The 19,972-nt window shown below is 31.3% G+C and overlaps 1 protein-coding gene across 1 annotated transcript in view; it reads left to right on the top strand.

Moving 5' to 3' along the window:
• Positions 1 to 558: 558 nt before the first annotated feature.
• Positions 559 to 19,972, top strand: part of LOC106465469 (nucleolar pre-ribosomal-associated protein 1-like) — a 46,337-nt gene continuing 26,923 nt past the window's right edge. The window contains exons 1-16 of the mRNA XM_022393371.1: positions 559 to 615; positions 1,357 to 1,618; positions 3,299 to 3,441; positions 4,944 to 5,231; positions 6,022 to 6,118; positions 7,863 to 7,945; positions 8,402 to 8,566; positions 8,858 to 8,979; positions 9,887 to 10,082; positions 10,977 to 11,114; positions 11,826 to 11,990; positions 13,346 to 13,451; positions 13,707 to 13,933; positions 15,821 to 15,916; positions 18,799 to 19,030; positions 19,451 to 19,532. Coding sequence (XP_022249079.1) covers positions 1,375 to 1,618; positions 3,299 to 3,441; positions 4,944 to 5,231; positions 6,022 to 6,118; positions 7,863 to 7,945; positions 8,402 to 8,566; positions 8,858 to 8,979; positions 9,887 to 10,082; positions 10,977 to 11,114; positions 11,826 to 11,990; positions 13,346 to 13,451; positions 13,707 to 13,933; positions 15,821 to 15,916; positions 18,799 to 19,030; positions 19,451 to 19,532 — 2,384 coding nt within the window. The 5' untranslated portion in view covers positions 559 to 615; positions 1,357 to 1,374. The remainder of the gene's footprint in view (positions 616 to 1,356; positions 1,619 to 3,298; positions 3,442 to 4,943; positions 5,232 to 6,021; positions 6,119 to 7,862; positions 7,946 to 8,401; positions 8,567 to 8,857; positions 8,980 to 9,886; positions 10,083 to 10,976; positions 11,115 to 11,825; positions 11,991 to 13,345; positions 13,452 to 13,706; positions 13,934 to 15,820; positions 15,917 to 18,798; positions 19,031 to 19,450; positions 19,533 to 19,972) is intronic.

The following is a 19,972-nucleotide window of genomic DNA, read 5'->3' as shown; positions in this document are numbered from 1 at the left end:
TAAAATTTAGTATGTAAGTTAATTAGAAGAGCTTCATAGAAAATAATTAAGATCATATTTAATAAAAATATTAAGTATCTTAATAGTTTGGTTGGTTTAACGTTAAGCTAAACAAAGATTATTTGCTATATGGTCACTACAGGGAATTGAACCTCGGATTTTAGCGTTTTAAGTCCGTGAACTTATCGCTGGCCCACTGGGGGATTAGAGTTTAATACAACAACATTTTAATTTGTTTTCTTGAGTTACTTAATTATAACATTTTTTAAGATTATATATTTATTTTGTTTGTTGTGGTTTCTGAATAAGAGTAGCCTAAATCAAAATATTTTGAGAGGTAAGATTTATCGCAACCAGTTTTTTTATTCTCAATTTCAACATCAATATCATAAAAATGCTCAAAATATATTTCTTGTGACTACACGTCATGTCAGAAGTACAAATAAATCTTTAAATATTTGTTCTTTTAAAGCTCAATGTTTACTTATTGTGACATTTCATTATTTATTAAAGCGCTTAAATATTAAAAATAATTTTTATAATATAATAGAGGTCACTGTACACACTGTAATGGCTGTAGTTCACACGTGTGGGCTGGATTGTTGTTAAGTGAAGGTAATTTTATGTTTTATGCAAATCATTTTAAAGAGTATGTCTACAGTTAAAATATAAAATTTCAGTACTTTAAGCATATTTATGATTTAATAAAGTAGTATTCATATTGGATTTATGGAACATTTTTATTTGGAAATTTTAATTAATTGACCGTTTACTTAAACTAAGTTAGTACTAATGGCAATGCTAAAAGTACTGTACAGTGAACTCAAAGTAGCTCTACTGGTAATAGTAGTAGTAGGCTGAAAAGTAACTTCAAATTCTGGCAAGTTCAAAATAACAAGTACTAAGCCTAAAGGCTATTAAACTGTATATTTGTTTAGTTTAAGCTTAATCCTAACATAAACTAAAGACGGGTAATTTTTGAATTACAACAACTAGATCTAGTATATTACTAGTATTAGTTACTAATTTTAGTCTAGTAATAATATGAGTGAAACCCAAAATTTGTTGATACTAGTAGTGGCAGATAATTAAGTGCTATTGTAACTTGTGATAACTTATTTAATAGGAATGTTATATAAACCAACTAAAAGATATGTATAATTACGTTTATATTTTGAATTGAAGCCTCTAGCCTGCTGATTTTGTGGAAATATTTCATTGGCCCTACACCATAAACTAAATATAAAATCATCTCTTACTTGAGCAAGATATCTCCATTATATTGGTATAAATATTTTCATTTTAAATATCAAGGTTGCGGCTGTATAAAAATGTTTCTTTTTGTGACTTATGAAGCAAGTTGAATTTGGAAACATGCACCAGAAAAAGGAAAAAAGATCTAGAAAAGTTGAAAGTAATGAGAAAGATAACTTTGATGGAATGGAAGAAACTCCTGCAAAAAAAAAACGCTTAGAAGATGAAAGTGAGAACAATCAAGATCAAATAGACAAGGACAAACAAGAGGAAAATATGGAAACTCTTGATACTTCTCATTCAGAAAAGGTCACAGCTGAAGATCTCTTTAACTCTTTGCTGACAGGGGCACAACCGTATTCCAGTAAGATGATTTTTCTATTTTTTTAACTCTTTGCTGACAGGGGCACAACCGTATTCCAGTAAGATGATTTTTCTATTTTTTTAACTCTTTGCTGACAGGGGCACAACCGTATTCTAGTAAGATGATTTTTCTATTTTTTTAACTCTTTGCTGACGGGCACAACCGTATTCTAGTAAGATGATTTTTCTATTTTTTTTTTCAAGTTTCTATGTTGGGTTTTCTTTCAAGATCAACAAAAACAAGTTTCATTTATTTAACACGTCCCTCAGGAGCCAAGGGTTATCTTGACACTACAATTTGTTGAATATTAAAAGTAAGTTCAATCCTTAAACTCCCAAAGAGGGCGGTTTTGGACGTATCTTTTCGAAACAAGTTTTCATTTGTTAATTGATAAATATTTAAGTGAAATACAGCATCCTCAAGTCTCCGTACTAGCTAGTATTAAGGTCTACCTGCTGGTAATAAATTCAGTATAAATCAATAAAGCCACATTCTCAGCATCATTAATTAAGCAGTTGCCAACCTTTTATGCTTCCGCTATCACTGTTTTATGTTTAGCTTTTAATTGAGATACGAACAATTTCACCTGTGATTTGGTAGGGAAGGTCAAAGCATTATGATATTCAACAGTAGGATGAGTAGACAGGAACACTTTGAAAGCAGATACAGGCATAATAATGTACTCGGCTTGCTGCACAAAACCTACCAAGGTGGTTCTAAATGGTTCCTGAATACCTCTACATGTCATTTGTAGACTTCTATGCTTTTTGTGCTTGGCCATTAAGCTTGTGATGCACTAACTAATTTCAGTCACCTTACCACTTCAAATCATTTTTAGCAGCCCTAACGATAAGATAATGCGGGAAATGCCTTCTTTTTAGCCAATAGAAATGACCAAAAAATTTCAGTTTAAATTAAGAAAAACTGGATTGGGTCGTTGTTTTTTCTTTAAACAAAAATGTTCCCCACTGGCTTTTGAGTGGCCTGTTAGAATATAATTATTGTAAAACAATCAGTGTTACTGTTTAAAGTTGTGGTTTTTTTCAGTGTGATGTAAAATTTGTGGATAATATTTATCAGGACTTATTTAATGTATACTCACGGTTTCTCAGGTTATAGTTCATAGAGAAAGATTTATAAGTTCCTGTTTCTCAGTAATGCTAATTTATGAAATTATTTATTATCATTTTTTTGTATGTTATGATATATATGTGTGTTAATGAATCACTTTAAGCTCTGTAGTTACCATACGTCTTATATAATACAGTATCAACATATTTGCAAGATGCTTTACAACAGAATGTTAACTCTGTGCACCATGATTATTTGGAGAATATCGACGCATTCTATTTACGTGTGAAAGATAGAATGAAGGAACATAGTGGGAAATTAAGTCAACAAAAAAAATCCAAGCATAGAAACACTTTTATGGGTAGTTGTTAGATGTCTTCTGTAATAACTAACATACCAAACAGAACATTGTACAGTTTATATTGATAATATATAACTTGAAGTCATACATTCACGTGTAACAATAAATAAAAATTATATGATTTATTTTATGTTTCATACTTTAGGAGTTAAAATTTTTTTATTTTTTTTCCTAGAAAGTAAATCACTTTAACATATATTTTTCACCAATAATTAAAGCTGTTGTTGATAATGATTCTTTTGTTTCAGAACTAAAATCATTTGTGGCAGCAGCAAAATGTTTTACCAGACGGGAAACTAAGGAAGATATTGTTAAGAACTATCTCGCTGCATCGGGAACGTGTTCCGAACTTCTAGATTTATTAAATCAGGGAAATAAAACTCCATCAGAGGTTTGAATTACTTTGTTGTCTTCAGAATTTGTAAAATACCCACCTCACAAAATGTTTGTGTATATATATAAATAAGATTGCTATAAGAAAATTTGTTTAAGTGTAATTGTGATATATGCTGTGGAATCATTTCAGGATTTTATTTATTGAAAATGGCTCCAAGTACTTAGTGTTGGCAGCATTTCTCTCTGATTTATACTTTTAATTAAATATTCTGAGTTTTGTTAGTGTGGTTCACAAGTTATTTTTGATTACAATTTAAGCTTAATAATATTTGCAACGTGAAAAAAAATAATTTTTTTACATCTTTAGTTATACCAACTCATTTTGAAAGTTTTTTTTTTTCTGTGTAAGACCTAGATTTCGTTTATATTATTGAAACTAGATGATGCCATTGCTCTTTTGTGTCTATCTAAGTCCCTTGTCTAGATAAAAGAAATTAAAGAGGTTAACGATAAGTGTTCTAGAATGTCATTTAAGATTTATTTTTATGGAAAAACGAAAGGAAAAATATTTTTATTGCAACGATTCGAAATAAGTTTTACGATTTTTTAGGTAGAGAATATCCTATACTGGATTTTCTGTACTGTAAGCATACATCTTCAAAATCTTATTTAAAAGCATTTGTAGATTATTACATTTTTAAACAGAAAAGACATGGCAGTTAAGAAAATTGAAAGCTCACATTGCTAAATCTTGATCATTAGACTTAAATTGTTTTAAGTTTAATTGTTTTTTAATATAAACTGTATTCAAGATGCGTTGCTACTATAGCGTGCGGTCTACTGGGACTTTTACACTATAGCGTGCGGTCTAACGGGACTTTTACACTATAGCGTGCGGTCTACTGGGACTTTTACACTATAGTGTGCGGTCTACCCAGACTTTTACACTATAGCGTGCGGTCTACTGGGACTTTTACACTATAGCGTGCGGTCTAACGGGACTTTTACACTATAGGGTGCGGTCTACCGGGACTTTTACACTATAGTGTGCGGTCTACCGGGACTTTTACACTACAGTGTGCGGTCTACCGGGACTTTTACACTACAGTGTGCGGTCTACCGGGACTTTTACAGTATAGTGTGCGGTCTACCGGGACTTTTACACTATAGTGTGCGGTCTACCAAGACTTTTACACTTAGTTAAATAGACAGGTCAAGTCAGGTAAAGTGGGGTCTTCTATGATCCCTCTGGGGTAGGGGTAATAGGGTCTGGTGAGTCTTGGTAGACTACGGATACTGCGGTAGACCGCACGCTATAGTAGCACCCAAGATGCTTTCACTTCAAGATGAATATGTATAAGTAAACTCAAATCTTTTTCTTTATTTACCAAATCTCACGAGTTTCGTAACATCATAGGGTACTCTTCACTATAAAAATTTGTCATGAATAACCTTAAAGCTTCTTTGGAGTTATCCACAATCTACTTAAGATATATCTAAAATATGAATATAAGTTTATTATATACTCAAGAGGTTTATTTCTTTTTTCCATTTCAGAATTCCATTATATTTCTCGCTCTAGAACAGATTCTGTTACGTATCGCCGAGGATCTAGATATTTATGAAACTGTTGGGATTGGAATAGTAAGACGGATCTTACAGTCAAATACCAGATCAATTTACACCATGCTTCATCAACGTCAGAAAGTCGCACATTTGAAAGCCACCCTGAAATTCCTCACTGCCATGGTCTTGCTTGGGAATGCGGCTGCAAAAGAATTTTTTCCACGTTTCAATTTTAAACTAGAAACCATTTACCCCTTGTTTGCATACATACATCACCAAGTAAGATTTATTGTTGTTTTTACAAACCCTTCATGTGTTGTGTTTGTACAGTGAAATTCTTGGAATCAGACAAAATCTCTTTCAAACCACTTAGTTATGACTTTGTTACTCTTTAGCAAAGAATAAAAAAAATGATTTTTTGTTTATCTTCTTTCCTAATGCTAACCCTTTTTTTTTCGATTTGAATATTAAAAGTATTTTAATATCATCAGTAATTTCAGTTTTCAAACTTTTGTTGATCTTTTCAGAGAACAACCGAACATCTAGCTTAGTTCATTGCTTAGAACACATGATTCTAATTCTTATCTTGAAGGTGTAATCTGTTTTGAGAATAATATGCAATTTTCTAATATGAGAGTTCAAATAGTTAAAACGGAAAAGTTTTAAAACTTTAGTATAATTTTGGACTCCAACAAAGATAGAGCCGAAAGGTTTTGTATCACTCCTCGCCGATAGTATTATATCATTATTTTAATCATGTAGAAATTTCAATCACAAATGATTCATGCTTCATATTTTGTGATGTTAGACATCGTCAGCCAGTTAGCCGAAGTATAATAACTTAAATACAAGTTTTATTTTTATGAATTTTGGTGCCAGAATATCTTTTTTTTTTGTCTCTTCATTTTTGTAGGATTCTCAAGATGTCAGAACCTGCTTGCTACACTTCATATTTTGTGATGTTAGACATCGTCAGCCAGTTAGCCGAAGTATAATAACTTAAATACAAGTTTTATTTTTATGAATATTGGTGCCAGAATATCTTTTTTTTGTCTCTTCATTTTTGTAGGATCCTCAAGATGTCAGAACCTGCTTGCTACACTTCATATTTTCCTTTATGGTTGTTGGAGATAATAACGTGATTCGGCAGCTCATGGAATTAAAAGGTTTGTTTGTCTGAGTAACTAATTGCCGAGTTTTTCTTTGCTTAAATCAATCTACTGATAAAAAATTTATCCTTTCTGTAATTGGAAGCTAATACAAGGTTGATAGCATATAATTAATTCTTGAGTTAAAACCTGTGGTTTTATGTTGACAGTATAGTTATGCCCATAGTTAGAGCATGATATGTGATGTTGTCAAGGATGCTACACCCTTTATGTAAAACCTATGGTTTTATGTTGATTATTTTATGGTGAAAGTATAGTTATGCCCATAGTTAGAGCATGATATGTGATGTTGTCAAGGATGCTACACCCTTTATGTAAAACCTGTGGTTTTATGTTGATTATTTTATGGTGAAAGTATAGTTATGCCCATAGTTAGAGCATGCAATGTGATATGTGATGTTGTCAAGGATGCTACACCCTTTATGGAAAATACATGTGTGCATATGGTTTATTTTCTCCTTGAAAAATTTGCAGACAATGGAATAACAACACTCAAAAATTAGGAAACAAATAATTTTCTTTATAATCACTGAGATTTGGGGGGGGTCTTTTTTCCCACTCCCTCCTTTCTATGGGGGATGAGCCCCTGTGGTTAATAGAATATCAAGCTGAGCTTAAATCCTTAGTCCTCTTTTCCCATATATCTGCTTCATTTCTGCTGTTGGTAAGAGATTCAATCAGCGTGAGATATGTTAAATAACTAGTGAAAGCAATAATGCTTTATAAGTTTGTGAAAGGTACCCACATTAAGCATGTCAGTTATTACATTGGCTTCACATGGATGTTGTGTGTGTGTATGCATAATTTTTTGTCGCACTAAGGCAAGACAGTAACATGAGGGAAGATCGAAAACCGCTGTTAAACTCATAAAGATAAAAGAATTAATAACTAGGTTCTAGAATTACTCTGGACCATATCTAAGAATCCCTGAAAGTTTCATGATGATCAGAGGTTGGAAATTTGTGTTTATGATATTGATAAATATTGTTTTTTATATTTAACACTGCACCCAATCTCTTCATTTCAGTCTCATGCAGTCAGGTATTCAGAAAAATATTACTCTTTAACAGATATCTTGTCGAGTCTAGTGTTAGTTGGTGGACTTGAATATACCACAATGTCATCTTATTCTTATCATCATTGGGTGTGTGTACATGTTTATACACAAGATTCACTTTTTCTGGATCAGAGGTAACTTCTGTGTGACTGACTTGGCCAAGATCATGTACCAAACTGTTCAAATCTAAATGTTTTTACTTAACAGGTAATGCTGGATTTACCCAGAGTGACAAGCAATACCCACGTGACTGATCCCTCTCATTTATACATAAGGGAGATTGTTATCTTAATATATCATCAGGTTTACCATTGCAGAGCACAGTCGTCTACATTCTAACACAAAATGTAGCATTACAGCCACAAATTCCATGGGCAGAACAAGTGTTATCTCCAGAGAAAGACAAAGTAACAAAGGCAGTTAGATCAAAATTGACTTAATGGAATTCTTTAAATGTTATGTGAAAACTACAAACTCCATCTGAGTGAATTTTTAGACTCAGCTGATGACTTTTAGGTTAACCGAGCTCCATAGCATATCCAAAATGTGCCATAAGCTATTTTTTTGAATATATGAAGCCTAAAAATGTGAAAAATTATTAAGATTTTTGTTATGTTTAATGCCTAACCTAAAATGTTCTGTTAATAAATACATAATTCATTTGTCATTATTTTTTGTTTTTAGGATTTCTAAATGCCATATTTCAAGGCTTACCAATGGACAAAGCTTCAACAATACACCTTGTATTAAACACGCTGCACAAGAAAGTAAGTATTGTTAAGTTTGAAATAGATCTTGGATGATCTTGCTGTTGGATGATTTGAATTTTGATGATAATGTACAGTAATACGTAGAAGTTTATCGTTGCTGTTGACCAATGAAACTTGATCTTTCATCTTTGTCACCTCATCAGTCTGATTCCTCATGTCTATTAGATTTATAGACGACAAATCTAATTAATAATTAGTTCTAATTTTTTTATTTCGAGACACTAATTACTAATCCTGTTCTATACTTCCGCTAATATTCTGTTGTTCTCAGAAGGACTGTATGACTGTGAGTCTAAAGTGATGCATGGGCATTTCAAAATTCATTTGGTTTTTGTCTCTGAACGAGTTATAGAAAATATTTCAGTTAGCAAGACAATAAAAATTTGGCTCCTGAATGATGCAACCCTGATGTGTGTAGTAAAGCTGTATTCTTTTGGTTTCGTTTCTGAACAGGTTATAGAAAATATTTCAATTAGCAAGACGGTAAAAATTCGGCTCCTGAATGATGCAACCCTGAAGTATGTAGTAAAGCTGTTTTCTTGGACTGGACCGAGAAGACAACAGCTTCAAAAGAAAGGAAAAAATAAGTTATTAGACGATGGTCCCACAGAAGCTTTAGTACGTGAAATGTTGACTTGTTTTTTTTTACAAGAAATAAAAATCTACATTCTTTGACTAAAAAAGCGACACAACTTTTTAGGTGTGATTTTTGTTTGTTCGTAAACTAAGAATGAAACTGTTTTAGAAGTTTGTCAATTCTTCTTCTTTATTTTATAAATAGCTATGGTGTAACTGATAACATTTCTCCTACATTCTGTCTTGGAAATAACTTTCTAACGTTTCTTTTATTTTCTTCGACTGAAGTATTTAGTGTTGTAAGAATGTAAGTCTTTTGTTTTTATTACACAGGATGCTACCGAAGAAGAAGTTACTTTAGTGAGAAATATAGCTCATGAATTTATGTTGGCAGTTTGTTGCTCTTACAAACTTGGTATCATCTTTCATGACTGGTCACTGGGAACATCTGGAAAGTCGGTGTCTTTTTTTGAGATGGCTTTGTTTTTTTTTTTCATTAAAATTTTAGTTCACTTTTTTTATCAATAAATTATTAATTCATCTTCATTTTCATTAACTGTTGGAAAAAAAATTATATCTGCTTTTTCTTTAATAGTTATCCTTCTCTTATACTCAGTATTATAGCCACCAAAAGTCAGCGAGATATTAATCTTGTTCAATTTGTATATTATTCAGGAGTGATATAAAAGTAACTGTTATTGTCTAAAGAGTTTGTCTACTTTTAATACTTTGCTTTTCTATGATGGTTAGTGTGTTGCGACTTGTGTTTGTAGCTGTAACTCGTGAACTATTTATAGAAGAGACAGTTTTACCATCTTTTGTTCTTGCCATATTATTATATTATCATTTTTCTTATATTATTGGTACATATGTAGTTTTAAGCAAAATATTTTGCTCGTTTAGATAAAGAATCATTCAATTATGACATGATGGTTAGGGTACTTGATTTGCAATCTGTTAGTTGTGGGTTCGATTTCCAACATTGATCATGAGCTCTTTCAGCCGTGAGGGTTTTATAATACGACAATTAATTCCACTGTTCGTTGGTAAGGAGTATTCAAAGATTTGGCAGTGGGTGGTTTTGACTAGCTTCCTTCCTCGAGTCTATCACTTCAAAATTAGGAACGGCTAGTATAGTTAGCCCTTGAGTAGCTTTACGTGAAATTCAGCAAAACAAACCATCATTGAATTATATTTTTCTTTTTAGACTATTTTTATTTGGAATGTTGTTTTTGTTTTACTCAATACTATAAAGATAGATATTACACTGATAGAAATTTGAATATTTTCAATATTAAAATATTGTATCAATGAAAGTGTTGTTATCAAGTAACTCAGGAAATCTGGTATTCTATGAAACAGGAATGAAAATCACATCATTACAAACCTACTAGTATCAATAGAGAAGCCTTACGCAGACAAAAGAATGTCCGATTTTGTTGTCCAGGTCTTACGGACTTGTCCAGATCAAGTCAAGCACTTTGTTTCGTCTTTGAAGACAGCTCTTGAGCCTCGATTATCTCCGGCCTGGATTGGCACTGTTGAACTTGTGAAAAAGGTGAGACATAAAATGCACATTTTATATTTTCAGGGTGTTGTCTCATTGAGAAAAATGGGTTTATTGGGGGGGGTGATATATGCTCATTCATTCAATACCACTTGACTTCAGAACTTTTGGTCAAATTTAACAACCAAACAATTGTATTTATAAAAAGTATAATTTTTCATTTATATAAAACTGGTGTACATAAAGTGAACTTGAAATAGACATGTTGCAAAAAAAAAAAGCATTAATAGTTTATATTTGAAATTTTGAGAGATTTTGTTATATTTACTTCAGGATTCTTATTTTATTTATACACATTTTTTACTTAAAACAGATTGGAATAGTTTATTTCACTTCTGTTTTTTTTTCTTATTCTCTCAGTGTATTAGTTATACTTTTATCAAGACACTACAATAGTTTTTTATTGTCTTAGTGTCTTTATGCTATCTTTATCTAGACACTACAATATTGATAATTCTTGACAAGGATATAATATGTTCAACATCTCCAGTCAACATTGGTTTTTAAAAAGAATATTTTATTTGAGTGAGTAGTCTAAGAAAAACCATTTTGGCAACTTTTTGTAAAAAAGAACTTACTATCAGAAAATCATTAATTAATTCATTAATTAATCATTAATTGTTAGGAATCTTTAAAAATGACCCATTTGATTGTTTGTAATTATTTTATTAATTATAGAAGTATTGTAACTTTTTGTCATTCATTTCTTTTTCTTTACAATCGAACAATGTTCACAGAACTGAGGAACATGTTTTTTAGAACTACAAGCAATATGATAAGAGTAAGTTTCCTCAAGAGTGATGTTCTATTAAAATGCTTTTTTAGGATTACAAAAAGTAAAATGTTTGTGAATAGAGATTTTTACTCGTTATGATGTTATTACAGATAATTGAATCCCAAAATCCAGTCGAGAGCCTTTCAACTACTAATGGCAAATTGAATATTAAGAACATGGTTTTTGCGATAACCACCCTTTGCATACCTCCAGTATTTCAGAGGGCAGTACTGGTTGAACATATTCAGGTTAGATTTAATACTGTTGTGTAACCAACATCAGTGACAACTTCTGAAAGAGTATCGTGTATATATGTGTGTGTGTGTAACATATTCAGGTTAGATTTAATACTGTTGTGTAACCAACATCAGTGACGACTTCTGAAAGAGTATCGTGTATATATATATGTGTGTGTGTGTATATATAAATATATATATTATAGTTTATGATTTGGAATATCACTTTAGATGATCGTCATAAACAATGTACAAATGTTAAGTTAAATTTATATTAAAGCTTCCAGGTTTAACGAGAGTTTGTGACCAAGGCATTTTTTACATAATTTACATGTGACCACATAATCAGTGGTTGACTGTGTAATCAAAGTATGACTTTCTAGACATAACAAACTGATGTAAAAAAAACAATATTTCCAGATATATAACATTATTTTGTTGCTTGGGGAGTGATGTCAAAAGATTGAAAAAAAAGTCTTGAAATGTATTTGTTGTTTTTACTTACAAAAAATAAAAAGTTTGAAATTGCATTTGGTTGTGGAATTATTTTAAACTTTTTCTTTTTTAGGTAAGGGTTTCATAATTTTTTTTTCTACATAATTAGTAATGTTAAGGTGTGTGTATTTTCCAATTGTATGCTGTATAATTTAAATATTTTGTTGGGCCTTGTGTCTATTCTGTGTTTTGGTTTTCGTTATAATACACTTCTTTTTTTCTTTTCAGAAAAGCCATTTTTGGATTAGGCACGAGATTCTCAGCATTATTTTGATAAATTTGACAAAGATGGAAAATGCCTCGACTTGTATTCAGTCAGGTAGTTTAGAAACCCTTTACTCACGAGAAGATTTGAACACGGTTCCACAGCTGCTGAGAGAAAGTCTTCACAAGGTAATACACTTTGAATTATGCACTCTTTATATAAAGAAAGTTTCTACATAAACTCTCAGTAACCAATCATATTTGGCCTACAGAGAGCTAGTTAATTTTAATTTCATGTGACAATACAAATTGATATGTTGTATCACTAAAAGTATTTAAAACATTATTGATACAATATTCCATTATTGTACCAAACTAGATTATAAGGGATGTGGAAAAAAATCTGTAGGTAACGTAATTTTTACAACAAATTTTAAGCCTATTGGTGTCTAATGTTTTGACATTTAAACCAAAACGTTTAGTAGTATGATGTTTTTTCAAAAATGTTATAGTTATTGTTTTGTCAGAAACCATGGAATCAGTGTTTTATAAGAAGTGTAAGGACCAGTGTTTTATCAGAAGTTTAGTGACTAGTGCTTTATTAGAAACCAAAGGATCAGTGTTTTCTCAGAAGTCTAGGAACCAATGTTGTATCAGATGTCTAGCCCTATGACTATCGGGTCCCACAACTTGTAGGACGTAACGTTGCTATCGATCAGTGCTTTCACAGAAGTCTAGGAACCAATGTTGTATCAGACTTCTGGGAATCGGTACTTTATCAGAAGTCTAGAGGTCATTGTTTCATCAGAAGTGTACTAGTCAGTGTTTTATCAGAATCTAGTGGTCACTTTTTAGTGGCAAGTTTAGAGGACAGTTTCATAAGCACAAATACTAATATTTAGATTGGGAAGAGATGGACCTTTAGAACTTAGAAAAATACAATTGTAGTTTAATTTGCTTTTTTTGTAACTTGTTTTTACCACACTTTTCTCTCTATTAAAATACTTTTATTTGCAAGCTTTTGGCCCTCTTATTGGAGCCTTCATTGGGTAACAATTATGCCTTCCAATTAGTTATTTGAGTTATTAAAATCATCTTACAGTGAAACTATATTACAAAAAATATTTTACTGGCAATATACAATTGTTTTCCTTTTTTTGTAAAGAACCCTGTACATGGATTGCCTAATTTTATTATTATTTTAACAATTGCAACTCGCTTATCGCAAAGACAAGCTACAGAAAATTGGGAATCTGGACAATAAATAAACAAAGTGTATAGCATGTATTAAAATTTTACCATCTCATTAGTCTATTTGAGGTTTAGAAAATGGCATTTCTAGGATTTTTTATTTGGGGGGTAGGGGACAAAAGGAAGGCAAATATTTAATTTGAATGAGCAAAAACAATTAACCCTTTTATATCACGGAAGAATCACAATGAAGAGACTCTAAAAATCTCAGATGGGGAGGGGCATCAAATTTCTCTAATGGGGAGAGTTTTATTTAAAATTCTGTTATTATAACTTGCCTTTTATTCAACTAGGCCCTTCCAGACATTTCTGTAATCCAAACATGCTTGGAAGAAGTAATAGCCAGTGGTTTGACTGCCTCAGTTACTGAAGAAGGACCAGATATCACCATAATCAACGGTAATTTTTTACTTTTTTATGACTTATTTCCTTGTTACATATGATTTTTTTTTTAAATATTGGACAGTGTGAAAAATTTCCTAAACATTTGAATATATTAGTTACATTAATGGTAGTTTCTGATTTAAGTTTCTTATGGTTTACAGCTCTTGAAACTCTGTATTGTAGCTGTTAATAATTTATACTTCATAGTAAACAGTTATTACGATTTACATATCTCACGTAACCATACCTGCCACTGTTTTATATTTTTAGAGTATACACCTCCATCCCTGGCACAACATTTGAATAGGATATTAGAAGTTCTGATTGGTTACCGAAACGTGCTTCCCCACCAGGAGATTGAACTGAAACTAGACTCGTTTTTGGCAGGTGTAAAAAAACATTCAAAAAATATGACTTCAGAAGATTTGGCTTCGGTGCAGTTGCAAGCTTTAAAACTAGTTTCTACAACCACTCAGAATTTGTGTATTTTAGAAGAGGTAAGATATCACACCGTTAGTTTTCTCATCAACCTGTTTCTGGACTTTTAAACTTTCTTGTTAATAATCTGCTGTTGTAAAAAAAATAATGTCTTTTTTTTTGTTGCTTGCTATACAAACAGGTTAACTGCAGATTTTTTTCTTATTTTCCAGACTTACAAATCTTTGTTATTATTGTATGTAGCTATAATTGATTTCATTAGACTACATCGAACAAATATTTCTTTGTGATTATTAATTTTAACACGTTCCTCAGGAGCCAAGGGGTGTAATTACACTACAATATGTTGAATATTAAATATAAGTTTGAGACAAGTTTTTGTTTGTTAATTGATATATTTTTAAGTGAAATACAGCATCCTCAAGTCTTCATACTAGCTAGTACTAAGTTCTACCTGCTGGTAGTAAATTCATTATATATTAGTAAAGCCACATTCTCAGCATCATTAATCAAACAATTGTCAACCTTTTATGCTTCTGCTGTGTTTAGCTTTTAATTGAGATACCAACAATTTCACCTGTGATTCGGTAGGGAAGGTCAAAGCATTACGATATTCAGCAGTAGGATGAGTAGACAGGAACACTTTGAAAGCAGCTACAGGCATAATATCGTACTCGGCTTGCCGCACAAAACCTACCAAGGTGGTTCTAAACGGTACCTGAATACCCCTGCATGTCATTTGTAGACTTCCATGTTTCTTGTGCTTGGTCATTAAGTTTGTTATGTGCTGACAGATTTCAGTCACCTTACCACTTCAAATCATTTTTCGCAGCCCTAACGATAAAATAATACGGGAAATGCCTTCTTTTTAGCCAATAGAAATGTCCAAAAAATTTCAGTTCAAATTAAGAAAAACCGGATTGGATAGTTTGTTTTTTTTTCAACAAAAATGTCTCCCACTGGCTCATGAGGGGCATATTAAAAAAAAATATCTGTACAAAGTGGTTTTGATAAAAAAATATTCATTATTATTGTTATTAGTGAGCTTGTAGCCTTATCTCAAGAATAACTCTCAGGATCAGTATGCGTTGACATTTTTAAACAAATTTTTCTAAACTATCTGTGCACCAAATTTTATGTAGGCCTATAATGTTTTTGGTGCAACATTTGAATCTTACGAAAAGATACTATCAATATTGTAATGAAACCCATTAATTTGAGATGAAATCCCTAGTGTATTTAACAAAGAAAATTAGTGATTTCACCCAATTTTTTTTTTGGTCCTCTGGGTGTTAGAACAGGGAAATATATACAATTAATGCTATATGTGGGAAGGGTATAAAAAAAAAACCAAGTTGGTTATTTTGGGTGTCAAATATTTTAAAAACAATAATTTTTAGAATATCAAAGTTATATTTAAGACTTGAAATTATAAACTAAATTATTTTGTGTTGATAACTGTATTTATTTGTTTTAATTTACCAGACACTAATGCTTTTTTTGTAAGCATATTTGTCTATTTATTTATGAACTATAAAACTATAAAAACTATATAAACTTTGAAAACTATAAAACTATTCTTTGCAAGATGAAAAAACTTAAAATCTGCACAATTATTAGTAAAAATAACAACTACAAAACTTAAAATCTAATAAAAATGATCCATATTAGTAAAAAGCAATAACAAAAGCCCAGAAAGTAAAGAAAAATGTTTTAAAGTTTCCTTGATAGCTCAGCACTAATTCTTATAACGTTAAAAAGCAAGTTTTGGACACTCGGAGTGGACACAATATGGATAGCTAATTGTGTAGGTTTGCGTTTAACAACAAGTAAAGAGATTTTGAAAGATTATATTTGGTTTTCTTCATCATCATACTATCAAAAGCTAGAGTTTAGGAATATTCCACAGAAAAATCTGTACTCTATGTGAATTTTTTTTTTTAAAGGAAACTTTGGACTCTCCAATCCTGCTCCTTTTGGATGTTTTTCAGTCAACGAAGGATAGTGACCTTAAAAAGTCAGCCAAATCGATCATTATTTCTGTAAGTAAGATTTTCGTTTTTTGTAGTTTGCGTACAAAATAAATATTATAAGTAATTAAAATTACCCTTTATTTATATTCAATATCGAATATTTAAAATTACAAGTTCTTCTGTACTTCATTCAGGAAATACAAGCTGCCTGATCTTTATGTGTGTGTTGGTTAACTTATCTTGGAGCTTTCTTAAAAATTATAGGTATAACCAAATTGTATTGGTAATATATTGCACAAAAAATGTAGTCTCAAAACATGATTTGTTTATGTGTGTGCAAAAGGAGTGATGGAACATTGGTAAACTTGAAATATTGTCTTTAAAAAATGTTGATATGACTTTCAAAACAATCAGTGATGCTTGACACATTATTTAGCATTCTTTTAACTTTTTTGCATTTCATATTCTCAGAATAAATTTTGAGCTTAGAAAAATCCTGTTTGATGTATGTTACTGACAGATCAAGCTGTTGCTTGTAAATCTGCCAGAAATGAATTCATTTTGTGAGTAAGTAATACAACAATTTCACCAAATGATAAACCACTAAAAGAACTTCCATATGTAGTTGTGAACAGTTCTTTCAAGTTTCTTTGTTTCATTTTCACATTAATCAGTGTGAGGTTGACAATAAAAAAATATATAGGTGGCTTAATATTTCAAACTAAAAATAAAATGGAAAATATTTGTAACATTGAAAATTAAAGGAATATACATTTATCTCGGAATAAAATTACTCCTTAAGTTGATCATGTTCCAGAAAATTGTCTCATGTTCCACTTGAGATAGAGGGGGAGTGAGGTCAATGAATCGTTTATTCCCTGGAAGCTGTAGAATTTTAAAATGTTAAAAAATAATGCCTTAGACTCCCCCTTCATTTAAAGTTTGATTATATCTTAAAATGGTAATAATATTATTGCCTCAGTGCCCTTTTAAAGAACAAAAACAGAAACAAAACTTTTTATATACAAAAATCAAACTTATTCTGAATCTTTAAAAAAGAAAATTACTACTGTTGAAAATGAGTTTACACTCCTGTCAGTTCTGTACTGATTAATTCCATTAAATAAGATGCAGAAGTCACAAAATTCAAACATATTATTGCAGTTGTAGAAATTCAAAGCCCTACATGTTGAAACTTCATTTTTTATGATAAATTAAATTTGTTCCTACCTTATACTGGCTGCTTAACGAGCCACTACCTTAGAAAGGACATGTTTAGGAGCAATAAAAATCTTCTTCGTGGATCACATTTGTAGATAGGCTACTATCTTAGCCAATGATAATGTTTTGAGAGCAAGAACTTACTAACTGACGTATCCTAAACAGAGTCACTTGTGTCTGATATTCTCTGTTCCAAATGTTATTTGTACCAACCATTACTAAATTGATGGGCCCGGCATGGCCAGGTGGTTAGGGTGCTCGACTCGCAATCTGCAGGTTGTGGGTTCGAATCCCCGTCCCACCAAACATGCTCGCCCTTTCAGCCATGGGGGCGTTATAATGTGATAACCAATCCTACTATTCATTGGTAAAAGAGTAGCCCAAGAGTGGGTGGTGATGACTAGCTGCCTTCCCTCTAGTCTTACACTGCTAAATTAGGGAAGGCTAATGCAGATAGCCCTCGTGTAACTTTGCACGAAATTAAAAAAAAACTAAATTGGTTTTTAGTTTGCTTTATAAGTTTTTTAATTCAGAGTTATTGATCTAATTAGTGACTAATCTCTAAGGTAATTAAACAGTATATTTATACATTTCAAAATACCAGTGTAGTGTATATTTTCTTTATGTTTATGAAGTTCCCTTTGTTACATTTCAAGCACTGTAGGATAGTGCTATAGGTAATAGGTATCTTTTGGAACTATTTTGGTTGTTTTGAACAAAGACAAAAATTAGAAATGTAGTGGTATACGAATAAATTAAAAGTATTTAGTGACAGTATTGGTTAATACTTTTAATTTATTCAAAAAGTGACAGTGTTGGTTTTTGAATAAATTAAAAGTATTAAATGACAGTGCTGGTTTTTGAATAAATTAAAAACATTTAGTGACAGTGTTGGTTTTTGAATAAATTAAAAGTACTAAGTGACAGTGTTGGTTTTTGAATAAATTAAAAGTATTAAGTGACAGTGTTGGTTTTTGAATAAATTAAAAGTACTAAGCGACAGTGCTGGTTTTTGAATAAATTAAAAGTACTAAGCGACAGTGCTGGTTTTTGAATAAATTAAAAGTATTAAGTGACAGTGTTGGTTTTTGAATAAATTAAAAGTATTAAGTGACAGTGTTGGTTTTTGAATAAATTAAAAGTATTAAGTGACAGTGTTGGTTTTTGTCTTTGCATAGTAATAAAATTGTAAGAAAAAAAAGACACAAGTTTTGAAATTTCAACAACTTTTGTTTCGCACAAAATCCACAATTTCATGCAGTTCATTCCTGGATTTGTTTAAGTTTGGTTCCAATTTCTCAAAAAAATTGCTACAAAATTTAAAGAGTCAGCTTAAACACTGGTTACTCATTAACTACTAATAACATTTTGATGTTTTATTCTTAACGTTGCTCTTAATCCAATAGGATCTTTTGTTTAATGTTTCATTTCATTCTTCAAAATGTTATCCATAAAACCTTTAAATGTAGTTTTGTCTTTACGGTTTCGTACAATAAAGCTCGTAGAAACATTTTCTTACTGGGTTTCTCTGATTTGACTTGGATAACAGATAGGATCACAGAAGCAGTGAAATACAAAGAAACTTAATGAGCATACAAACTTCACTTTACGACCTCATAAATGCTGGGTGCTTGACTGAAATGATTTATTCTGGATTTATAGATATATTTTAACTATTAAATTTAACAAACTGGTTTTTTTTCATAACCTTAACATCCACTTTTTCACAGATCTTAATGAAAACTGGATTATTTGATGGATGCGAGTGGGAGTTGGATATCTGGTTGGAAACTATGGATCAGATGCAAGAAACCAGTCACACCAAAGCAGCTGAATTCTTCGAAGCAAGTGTGAAAGAATTGCTTTCCAAGTCGAACTATTACATGGATATTATTTTGGAAAGTTCCATGGAATATATAAGTGATTGTGAACAAAAAACAAGATCCATGGTTGATTTAGAAGGTATAGTTTTTTTTTCAGCACCCATTTCAAAACCATATACATTCTCAGTAAAAAGGCTTAGCTTACTGAAAACACCAGTAGCCTTACTAATGATATCATCATCAGTTTATAGTCTGCCTAGATATATTAATGTAAGTGCTAAGCCTTTTTTTTTTTTAATCATTAAACTATTTGATAATTCTTTTTAGTCCATATTTGAATGAATTTCAGCATAAACTAACTCAGGTGTTCAGATAAGTTTTGAATTACTAATTCTAACTCGGTGATCGCTGGCTACTATAGCTAAAAGGTCTCTTGTGGTCTAATTTCCAGGTTTGTAAACATTAAACTTTGTGGTTGTTTGCAAAAAATAATTGAATTTTGTAATTTAGAGTTTATTTAAATGTTTGTAGAAATAATGTTTTTTACAAATTGTTTCAGATCTTTTGAGAAAGACTAGAAGCAAAGAAGACTGTAAAACTGGAAAGAACAGGGAGCTTGATGAACAAATTCAACCAAACACGTAAGTGTAGAATGTTATTATTGGTTTATTACTAGACGTATTGATTGTACAGGAATGAATCAGTTGTTAAGTTGAGCTTTAATTGTTTTACACATGTTTGATTTGTTAGTCATCCTTGAAAGTATAGGGATGTAAAAGAGTTTGAGTTGTGTTGATGGAGGTGAACTCTGCTTGTGGTGGAGTCACATTCTGTTGTTGATAAAATATACTTTTGTTGTTGATAGAGATGCACTCTGTTTGTTGATGGGGTTTTACTTTCTTGTAGATTAGATTGTACTCCATTGTTTCACTCTTGTCGGTGGAGTCATGCTCTGTTGTTTGATAAAATTGTACTTGGTAGTTTCACTCTTTGTGGTGGAGTCGTGCTCTGTTGTTTGATAAAATTGTACTTCGTAGTTTCACTCTTTGTGGTGGAGTCGTGCTCTGTTGTTTGATAAAAT

This window comes from Limulus polyphemus, unplaced genomic scaffold (genome assembly GCF_000517525.1).
Source record: "Limulus polyphemus unplaced genomic scaffold, Limulus_polyphemus-2.1.2 Scaffold1954, whole genome shotgun sequence".
Lineage (NCBI taxonomy): Eukaryota > Metazoa > Arthropoda > Merostomata > Xiphosura > Limulidae > Limulus > Limulus polyphemus.
Note: the sequence above shows the minus strand (reverse complement) of the source record. Positions and strands in the feature narration are given on the sequence as shown.